Source organism: Suricata suricatta, chromosome 5, assembly GCF_006229205.1.
Source record: "Suricata suricatta isolate VVHF042 chromosome 5, meerkat_22Aug2017_6uvM2_HiC, whole genome shotgun sequence".
NCBI lineage: Eukaryota > Metazoa > Chordata > Mammalia > Carnivora > Herpestidae > Suricata > Suricata suricatta.
In genome coordinates this window covers 2,677,655-2,688,226 of record NC_043704.1, presented here as the reverse complement: position 1 = coordinate 2,688,226, position 10,572 = coordinate 2,677,655, and the positions used below count along the sequence as shown (strand labels likewise).

At 63.9% G+C, this 10,572-nt stretch overlaps 1 protein-coding gene across 1 annotated transcript in view; it reads right to left on the bottom strand.

Annotated features, from left to right (window-relative positions):
• Positions 1–2,157: 2,157 nt before the first annotated feature.
• PWP2 (PWP2 small subunit processome component) overlaps positions 2,158–10,572 on the bottom strand; it is a 15,063-nt gene continuing 6,648 nt past the window's right edge. Inside the window, exons 10-21 of the mRNA XM_029938858.1 lie at positions 10,461–10,572; positions 9,920–10,068; positions 9,645–9,792; positions 9,295–9,445; positions 8,356–8,536; positions 7,324–7,471; positions 6,867–6,975; positions 5,453–5,518; positions 4,500–4,718; positions 4,259–4,409; positions 4,024–4,098; positions 2,158–2,676 (exon numbers count right to left, since the gene is read on the bottom strand). The exon at positions 10,461–10,572 is cut by the window's right edge and continues 6 nt beyond it. Coding sequence (XP_029794718.1) covers positions 2,502–2,676; positions 4,024–4,098; positions 4,259–4,409; positions 4,500–4,718; positions 5,453–5,518; positions 6,867–6,975; positions 7,324–7,471; positions 8,356–8,536; positions 9,295–9,445; positions 9,645–9,792; positions 9,920–10,068; positions 10,461–10,572 — 1,684 coding nt within the window. The 3' untranslated portion in view covers positions 2,158–2,501. The remainder of the gene's footprint in view (positions 2,677–4,023; positions 4,099–4,258; positions 4,410–4,499; positions 4,719–5,452; positions 5,519–6,866; positions 6,976–7,323; positions 7,472–8,355; positions 8,537–9,294; positions 9,446–9,644; positions 9,793–9,919; positions 10,069–10,460) is intronic.

The following is a 10,572-nucleotide window of genomic DNA, read 5'->3' as shown; positions in this document are numbered from 1 at the left end:
GGTGGGCGGGGCCGCGCCTGCGCACAGTGCGCCCGGCCCGGCCCCTCTCCCGCGAGCGCGCCGGCTGTGCTGAGCTGAGTCGGCGCACGCGTGTCCCGGCGCCCCGGGAGCTGCTGCTGCCTTGGGCTTGATCGGAAAGCTCCCCGGGGTCTGCTTTCTGCTGGAGGCGTGCACCGCCTCTGATGCACAGTGTGTCTCTTTGCATTAAGTCCTTGCCGCGTGGGGATAGCAGGACTCCTTCAGGTACTAGCTGGAATTCTCCCATTTAAAATAATCTAGTTGTTGTCCCGGAGTCGGTCCACGGGAGCCGCCTGGAGACATTCTTTATTATACCTTAATCTATCAATTTGCAAGCTAAAAACAGGTGTCTAAGATTAAATATATATATGTTTAACACTTATTCATTTTCGTGAGACAGAGACAGTGTGAGTGGGGCAGGGGCAGAGAGAGAGAGAGAGAGAGAGAGAGAGAAAGGGAGACACAGATTCTGAAGCAAATCCCAGGCTCTGAGCTGTCAGCACAGAGCCCGACGTGGGGCTCGAACGCTCCAACAAGAAATCATGACTGGAGGGGAAATCGGACTTAATCCACTGAACCACTCAGGAGCCCGCAAGATGAATGGTCACTATTGGAAGCCACTGGAGGACTGTAAGCACGTTGTTGTGCATTTCAACCCAAGGCTGCACTGTCTTTGCTATTTAAATTGTTCCGTTTTTAAGGCTTATGGTAAATCTCTGCACGGAGATCTTCTGGGAAACTACAACAACAAATTCGGAATATTATAAAAGAACCAAGATGAGCTTGGAACAATCAGTCTTTATTCCTGAGCCTTCAGCGATGACCCCTCCATTTCTACAGATGGACCCAATTTCTTCTGGACTCTAGAGAGCCGTTCTCAATCCTTTCCCTGTAGCTGGGGACTCTCCCGTGGGGATCCTGGCGTCTACACGGCTCCCGGGGGGTCAGGGGGTCCATTCATTTCTCCCGTGTCACCTCTGAACATGAGGTGATAAGAGTGACAGGATCACGGGGATGATGCTAACATGCACTAGGTGTCCACTTTTGAAAGGCAGGCGACAATGCAGATTCTGATTCAGTAGGTCTGGGAGCCTGCCTCCCCACCGAGGGTGCAGGATGCTGACCACATCTTCAGGACCTGCAGAGCCTGGGCCCCCCTCCCATTCCTCCGTCCTCTCCAGGGTCTGCTGGGCTGCACTTTGTTAACCTTAAACATAAAGCTGCCGGTTATTTTACAACCCAAAATGCGTTTGTTCGAGGTGAGCCCCTCACCACAAAACTGAAACCATAGCCAAACCTTGGGGTGGTGCAGGGAAGGCTCATTTATAGAGTAAAGGGGAAGGGGAAGGCTTAGGCTGTTGTAAACAGAAAGTCCATTGGAGGAAAGACTCCTCCGCGGGAGGGGCGGGGTCTGCCGCGGACCGGTAGGCGGGGCTGAGCGCCTCCCCTAGATGGCACTCTGAACCAGAGTTCCCACGCTCAGTGTCCGCTGCTTCGGTGTGCGCACGTGACCCTTAGCAAAAAAGCCAAGGTGAGGAGTTGGGACGCCCGTCTGGTTTTCCAGTCTGCGCGAGCGTGGGGGGGAATCGCAGGCACAAACACCAGGGGACACCGCCACATGCACTGTGGGTGAGCAGCGGGGGGGTTACAGGCCCCCCAGGCGCACGCCCCACCTGCACCGGGCCCTGTAGGCCTCCCGGCAGCCTCCAGTAGGAGGGCGCAGGAGAGCCTTGCGCTGTCCCAGGGCTCGTGGGCCACAGGCTGGGCCCTAGCGTCCGCCACCCCCGCATGCTGTCAGGGAAGAACTGCGCCCCGGGTCTGCACTGTTTCCTGACCCTGGGGGCCGTCGTTACTGCGCTCCAGGGACAGGCCGTCAGCTGGGAAGAAGCTGGTCTGGGCTCTGCTTGGTGACCTTTCAGGGGCCTTGCAGGGAAAAGCACCACAGAGCCGCCTGTCCCAGCTCGGGGCTGCTGGCGCCCCTCCAAGGTCAGAGTGCACAGACTCGCCGGCAGGCTGGCGGCCGAGAGGGCGATCCCGCTGCCCTGCTTACCCACTCCCCCTGCACAAGGGGGCCGACGGGCAGGGGAGCCCATCCTGCTGCATGACCCACGATACGTTATAAACTTTTTCATCTCAGACTTCAGAGTTAATCCACTTTTACTGTAGAAAACCGCACATTTTTCATCTCTAAATCTGTCATCAAGACCGTATCAAAAATATAAATAGCAGTCCAACATAATCTGAATCCGTGAAAATGAACCCTTTCACTCTGTGAAAAGGCATTTTCAACAGGAGGAAGGCAACGGCCAAGGTCACCGCGCCGGTGCCCAGGACAAGCGCGCTGGCCGGGAGCAGGCAGCCTCGCCGCCGCTGCAGCCTCCGCGTGTGGTTCTCCCGGGAAGGGCGGGCCCCCGGGGCCGCAGCGCGTGGCTCCGTCTCTTCCGGGCTTCACCGAAACACGTGGGGGTGCAGGCGCGGCTGCTCTATACCCGCTGTCCGTCCCCGTCCTCCTGTCCTTCCCCGAGCAGGTGCAGAGCGGCGTCGTCGTCTGAGGCGTCTGCTTCCTCTGCGCTCCCCGGCGGCTCTGGGGGGCGCTTCATGCCCCGCTGCTTGGAAAGTGCCAGAGCGAACCGGATGGTATAGCGGTTCCAGTCACAGCTGCGAAATTACACAGGAGGCACGTCAGTAAGGGCAGCAGCTTCTCTACCCAGACTCCGGCTCACCCGGCGCCCGGCCACCTTCTCTGCGGCCCCTCGGAACTCGGTTTCTGACCCACCGGGCCTGCAGCAGTGCGACCTTCTAGGACCCAGCTGTAAGACCCGCCCCTGCCCTGCTGACCCTGTCCCCCACCGCCCCCAAAAAACAGAGGTGGGGTGCAGAGCTTCAGGGTCTTCTAGAGAGCAGACAGGGGTGCCCCCAATCGGGTCACGCCCCGCGGTAACAAAAGAAAGAAAAAAACCACTCCCGTCTCCATGTAGGAAGCCACCCAGTGAGAAAGGGCTAAAAGGTAAAGGACGAGCGAGCCGGGGCCTCTGGGTGGCTCAGGAACGACTGTCCATCTCAGCTCAGGTCACAGTTTGTGGGATCGAGCCCTGCATCCAGAGCCTGCTTGGGACACTCTCTCCTCCTCCCTCTGCTTACGTGCGTGGGCACGCTCGCGCTCTCTCCCTCACAATAAATAAATCAACTCTAAAAACAAACCAACCCCTAATTCTGGCTTTGAGAACGTAACTGGGGCCTCCTCCCCAATCAATACACAAAAGCCAACTGCACCCTTGGCGTCAGCAGCAAGTCACCCCACGTGGGAGTCCAAGGGACAAGGCACTTGTTGTGCATTTACATCAACACCAGGAGGCACTCTAACAGGAGGCCCTTGGTCTCTTGGACTGAGCTGTCGAGTTGCAGAAGCCTCAACAAAGAGAAGGCGGGAGCGACACAGACCCCCTTGGCCCCCCTCCCACCCCCGCACCCCAGCCGGCGGTCAGGACCGGGGGACAAAAGCCTCCATGAGCAAGGGCTTGTTGGAGGCTGAAGACTGAGGGGGCGGGTCAAGGACAGACACAGGCCTCTGCCTCTGGACACCAGGCAGACAGCAGCAAGGCAGAGAACACTTCGGGAACAGAGCTGGGACCCCCGGACACTGACCCTGAAGACCGAACCTCAGACCCCTGGCTCCCTGGGTGCTGTGAGTGGGCCCAGGAGAGGCCACGTGGTGACCGCAGCCGCCATGGCTCCGCGCAGCCTCAAGGCAGGGGCAGAAGGTGCGGGAACCACGAACGAACCGCCTGGCGACGGGGCAGAGGCTTCCGAGGGCACTGAGGCCGCCCAACCTGGAGTCCCACCGGGGCGGCCCAAGGCGCGCTCAGGTCTTCAGGGAGGGAGGGTGCGCCTCCCAACGTTCTGTCCCCAAAACAGATGACATGGGGGCAGGGCCCCCACCCAGCATGGAACCAGCAGGTGAGGGGCCACCCCGCCCTGCCCGCCGACCCCACCAGCAACACGTACAGTTTGGAGATATCGTCCAGGTGCCGCTGGACGCCCTTCTGCAGGAACTGAACGGCCGGCAGCACCTTCCCCGCTCTGGAAAGGAGACTTGCCTTAGCGCGCAGCATGCGGCGAGGCGCTAGCTGCCCCCTCGCGTGTGTGTGTTTCCATGAGCGTGTGCACGCGTGTGTGCCTGTGCGCGCACGCTGACGCAGCTCCCCCTCCGATCTGCAAAGCGCAGCTGCCGCACCCCTACCTGGACTTCAGCTTCTGCCCGTGCACCAGGAGCAGCTTCTGAGTCCAGAGGAGGTAGAATTCCAGGTGGCGAGACACTTCAAAGGACGAAGCCAAAAACTCCAGCACTTTCTCCACGTACAGCTCAGGAAGCGAGGAGCTGACGACCTCGACTGCGGGCAGGAGGAGACCACACTCAGGGCAGGAACCCTCCGCGGGGAGACGGCGGCAGGGCCCCCCGCAGCCGGCCGCCCCGCCCTCACCCTCGGCCCAGGGCACCGCCTCCAGGGCCTCCTGCAGCAGCGCCCGCTCGTTGAGCCGGAAGGCCATGAGGATGGCCCTGGTGAAGTCCCGCTGGCGCAGGGCCGCCCGGATGCGCGCAGGCGTGACGCTCGTATCCAGCTCGAACGGGTCAAACAGCATCTGGGCGTCCAGGGAGTAGACGAGGAGCCCCTCGGTGGTGGTGGCCGCCCAGCAGCGCCCTGGGAATTAAGCCGTCACTGTGCCTCCTCAACACCCACTTCCCCCCTTCCCCACCTTTACTTAAGAGGCACAGAGTCCGTCCCCATGGCCCCAAGTGCATCAGCAAGGGAGGGACACGGAGACGCCTGCCCCCGGCTCCCACCCCAGCCACCAGCCCCTCCAGGGCAGAGCCCGTGGGCACCCGCCCGCATCCGTGAGCACCAGGCCTGGTCAAGTCCTCTGTGACATTGTGTGTCGGGCTCTGTGGCCACGCGGTGTCCCCCCATGGTGCCGGATAAATGCCCAGGAGAGCCGGCAAGGATGGGCCACGTCCACACCCCAACTCACATGGCGGTACACGGCCACGTGCTGCTCTGCGCCCTGTCCCCCCATCGATGCTGGGAGTGTCAGCTGCCAGCCTCCATCCTGTCCGCTCTGCAGAACCCCATTTACCTAACAGCCCGAAGCCCTGTGCGCACAGACCCTCCCCCGACTCGCCTCAGACTGGCACACGGGGTGGGGAAACTCAGGACAGGTGCCTGCCTTCCCGACTCACAGGCCAGCGAGTCAGAAGAGAACAAACACCACATGTCACCCATGGGGGGCAACAGGGCCCAGAGCCAGCCAGAGGCTCTGTGACCAACTTCATCCCTGGGACAGAGGTGACATGCCCATGTGCACCGTGGGCCCGCAAGCCCCTCGGCACCAACCCCCACGCTTGGCAGCACCACCCACCCCCGGGGTCGGGGCTCACCGGTGGGGGAGAAGCGGAGTGAAGTCACCCGGATTTCAGGCTTGAAGTGTCGAGAGCTCATGTCACCTGGAACACAGGCCTCTTCTGATTACGGGGCAGCCCCTTCCCTCGCCCTGACCCCGGGCCCAGGGGGCAGCAGCCCAGCCCCCCGCCCGGAGTCTCCGCCAGGGCCCTGATGCTGTGTCACGGGCACCGCTGGCCTCAGCGGACGAGCCCCTGGATCACGCGGTCCTGCGGGCACCGGGCCTGGCCGACGGACACCTGCCGTGTTCTGGCAACAGGCCTCGGCCCGGCCTCAAGGCTGTGCGGGCAGGGTGGCTCCAGGCCCCGCCAGCCACTCTGTGAGTGCACAAGCCACACGGCCTCGCGGGGCTGCTGTGGGGCGGGGGCTCGTCCTTACTCGTCACTACCCTACATGTCTTTAGTTTCTTGAAGCTTATTTATTATGAGAAAGAGAAAGATAGCATGAATGGGGGAGGGGCAGAGAGAGAACCCCAAGTGGGCTCCACTCTGTCAGCCCAGAGCCCAACGTGGGGCTCCAACCCATGAACTGTGAGATCATGAACTGAGGCGAAGTCAAGAGCAGGAGGCTCAGCCTCCAGAGCCCCCCCTCGGCGCCCCTGAAATTTATCTTCCAGTCTGCGGTGGGAGGGCTGACGGGTTCCGAACTCAACGGCCTGTAAGTCCCCCGAGGAGCAGCTGGCTCCTGTCTGCCTGGCCCCCAGCCGCCTGGACACCTCAGTGACACCGCGAGAGCCTCTCCCCACAAACCGGCGGGGCTCTCGACTCGGGGGGCGGGCCTCTCACGGGCCCAGCAGGCCCCCCGCCTCTCCACGCTCCCCGCCAACAGCGCCTGCGCTGCTCCAGCAGCGACAGGACCTTGCACGTCCGTGCCCCGTGCAGGCAGGGGCTGCTCCAGGGCCCACAGCGCAGTCCTGTGCCCACCACCCGGCCGGTCGCTGAGGAGCCCCCAGTCCCCCACGAGCAGGCGTCCCCCAGGCGCGGGGCAGGGACGAGCCAGGGCGGGGATGCGCTGAGCCAGGCCAACACCGGGGGCAGGGTGGGGAAGGCGCAGGGAAGCTGCTTGCCAGGGCTGGCACACTGGTGTCCTTGCTGGCGCCGTCCTCTCCTGGTGGGCCACCAGGCCCCCTCCCTGTGACGGGCACACACCCCGCAAGCCTCCCGCACCACCCGCTCCCTGACCCTGGAGCCCTCCCTACAGCTCGTGTGGGGGTGAGTGCGACACACAGGCCGGGCGCAGCCGCTGCACGAAGCCACGGGCCCAGACAGGGGAGGGGGTCTTGGGCCCCTAGAGAGTCACAGAAACCCCAGAGGGAGCAGAGCCGCTGTCACGCAGGGAAAGCAGGCGGCGGGCAGGGCGGCCTGCTGGGCAGGCGAGGGGTCCTCCGCTCACCTTTCTTCACCCCCGGCAACGGGATGGCGACTCCGCCCTCAGCCCCGGCGTCCTGATCGATCAGCGCCAGGTTGCCAAACTCTGTCATTTTCCTTCGGTTCAAAAATTCCTGCAGGAGCAAAGCTCTAGATGTGTCACTTGTCCTGTCCCCTACCAGCCTTGAGTGCCACAAATACTGAAGGAGACCCAGCCCCGAGTGGGATGCACACGGGACACGCGTCCTCACCCCTGCGCAGCACCTGTCCTCAGAGCTGCTGCGGATGGGCCGGGGCCCACGCCCACCGCCACCACCACGGCGGTCAGCTTCCCTGACATGCTGACCCGAGGGCCAGGGCCGGCACAGGGGGGCACCCGCTCCCTCGGCCTGCCGTCCTGGGGAGGAGCACGCCCGCCCCAGAGTCCGTGGGGCGGGGGCGTGGGGAGGGCAGGGGCAGCCCAGGCCCAGGTGCGCGCTCACCTCCATGGCGTCCAGGGAGAGGTTGCAGGAGATCTCAAACTTCTTCCTGAGGATCTGCTCCCGGACGTGATAGATGCACACGAACTTGGACATCCCTCCTGCCAGGACACTCTGGCCGTCCGCGGAGTAGCAGAGCGTAGTGAAGGCCCTGAGCAGGGGGGGACACACGTGCTCGCCGCCCCGAGCCCCCTGGCCTGTGGCCCTCCCCTCGCAGCCCAGCAGGCACCCGCCTCGGGGCCCCAGCCTGGGGCTCCCAAGGCCCAGTCGCCAGCTCTGAGGCAGCACCCCCTCCCTGAGGAGGGACCTCCCGACAGACCCGGCCCTTCCACGAAAGGACCACGTGGCTCCAGTCAGTGTTTCCCTGCTGAAATCAGAACGAAAAGGGGGCCCCGGTGCCTGCCACCGGCACGGCAGCCATGGGCAGGGGCCTCCTTGGCCCGCACCCCCGGATGCCAGGCGCGTACGCTGAAGACTGGAGACCGCGATGGCCGTGGGAGACGACTCTCACACACGACGCGAGACGGACAGAAGAGAAAATAAACATGTTCACACTTGAAAAGACACCACCGAGGAAGTGAGGACACACGGAGCAGGAAGAGTTTCGGGGGGACGGGGCTGTGGGGGCACGAGTCTGGAGACACGTAATCAACACGAGCACATGCTCCGGACAAACACTTCTCCAGACCCAACTTGCAGATGGCCGGTCGGCCTGCGGAAACGGGTCTGCCGGCGTCAGCCCTTCGGGAAAAGGGAAGTCGGCGCCACGGGGGAATCTGGGGCCCTTCCCCGCTGCCGGTGGGGAGATCAAACAGTGCAGTCACTTCGCAAAACATTCCGGCAGCGCCTCAAAAAAGTGAACCTCGGTTACAGCGTGACCCCATCCCAAGAAGACACACCCAAAAGTAGAGAAGGCAGATGACTGTCCACATGGCCGAAAGGAGGTGAGGACACGGACGCCCACCAATCGCAAACCCAGCCCAGGCCCCTGGCAGGAGCCGCCCCCGGGCTGCACCCCCTCCCTGAGGCACTCACTTCCCCTTGGCCGAGTGCTTGGCGGTGATCTTGTCCAGCTCCTTCCTGCCCGTCTTGAGGTCATGCCTGCCCTCGATGGAGCCCGTCTGCACAGCGTTCTCAGGGTCCCAGAAGGTTATCTGTGAGTTCAGCGTGGCCACGGCCAACTCTGCCCCGTCGGGCCGGAAGGTCACAGCCAGGGCTGAAAGGAGACTCATCATCAGGGCCAGTGGAGGAGCCAAGCTCCAGCAGGTGGCCGCCCCCTCCGTCCTCAGCCAGGGTCCATGCAGGAGAGCCAGGCGGGCACCAGGGGTGGCCCACGGAAGCTCTCCCCGACCAGCTCCACCCTGCAAGGGGGGCCCCAGCCCCCGCGCCGACAATGGCTCAGAGCTGCATGGACCTCACTTGCGAGCAGGGCTCCAACTGCCTCGGGGGACAAGAGGGTCCAGCTGGGGTGACAAGACAGGCACAAGGCCGGCCTGGTAGGGGCGAGGGGTGAGAGGTGAGGCCAGGCGGGAGTTCGGCACACAGAGGGCCCGACACGGGATTCTAACAGAACCCCAGGATGAACCGGAACCGGGACTGGAACCGGAACCGGACTCCCTGGAGGCCCAACGGACACAGGCCTCCGGCTGCCTGCTAAATGCACGAACCAGAGCCGAGCAGGGTGGCAGGAAAACACGGCACGGGCCACAAGTCCCAGGAGCCCCGCCGCAGACGCCAGGATGCGGGCAGGACGGCTTCACCGACACGCGCAGCTGAGTAAGCATGTGCGCGCAGCTGAGTAAGCATGTGCGCGCAGCCCCGGGCTCCCACAGGGGCGCCCAACACCGAGTGACATGACCCCCGGGCGGCGGGGGTCCTGGACTTACATCTAAACCCACAACCCACATGGACGGGTAGCATCCCAGAGAGCAGCCTCCCTCCTGCGTGAGACCCTCCACCCGCCCGCACGCCCACCGTCCGAGGTCAGGCCCAGCGTCTCCGTGGTCCTCCAGCTGTCCGCCATGTCCCACAGACGCACCGTCCTGTCCCAGGAGGCACTGGCCAGGACCGACTTCACCGGGTTAAAGCACAGGCTGCTGATGGGGCCCTCGTGGCCTGACAGGACCTGTCGCAGACAGAGAGGAGGCGTGAAGAGGCCGCCGCCCCGAGGGTGCTGCACACGAGGTCCCGCAGTCCCGAGGCTGCGGGACAGGCGGGCTGTCTCCCCACAGGGGCCGGAGCTCCCCGCTCCCCTCGAGTCCACAGAGGCGCCCCTCCCGGTACGGGGTGCCCCCGACCCCAGCCCCTGGTCATGTGGCTCTTACATCCAGGAGCCTGCCCGTCTGCATGGACCAGATGAAGACCTCGAAGGAGTCCTGAGCCCCGGCGGCCACAACCTCCCCGCTGCAGTCCACAGCCACGCAGGAGAACTGGGTGGGCCGCGGGGACGTGAAGGTGCGGAAGTTGCGGTACCTGCCCCGAGACACAAGTCCAGCTGGCAGAGCCCGGAGGCCAGGCCCGCCCTGAACCCTCGGTGACACGCCCGTGGCCCTCGCCTCGAGATCACAGCCCACCCCAGAGAAAGACTTAGCAAGGTCACCTGTGAAGGTCAAAAGCACGCACAGTCCCATCCATGGAAGAGGTCACAATGACATAGCCGGTGGCAGTGAAGGTCACACCGGTGACCCCACTCGAGTGCTCCGTAAAAGTGATAAAGCAGAAGCCACTGAGGGTGTTCCACACCTTGACCTGTGGTGGGGGAGCATGAGGCCGCCCCAGGTCAGGACCACGCACAGGCACACACATATGCACTCCATGTGCCCACCGAGCCTAGAGAGGCCGTCGGTCCCTCGCCTCCCTGAGAGTGAGGGGGGGGGGGGGCGGCCTGTGTCACCCAGGAGCACACCTGCCCATGTGCCATGGCAGCACCATGTGCCGACCCACCAATAAGCAGGGGCACGCGTGCGGGAGTCCTGGCCAGAAACAGAGCCCGACGCCCAGCCCGGGGCGGTTTATAGAGCCTTCTCGGGAGCCCGCATGAGGCAGGGTGAGCCCGTGAGCTCCAGGCTGAACCCCGAGGCTGGAGCCTGGCTCTCCCCAGCGGGGCCAGCCCCCCGGTCCCCCCCCCCCCCGAGCCCCACCTTGCCGTCATCCCCGCCGGTGGCGATGTACTGCCCGTCGGGCGAGTAGGCCAGCGACACCATGCTGTTGAAGTGGCCCTGCTGCTTGAGCACGTAGGACTCGCTCTGCCAC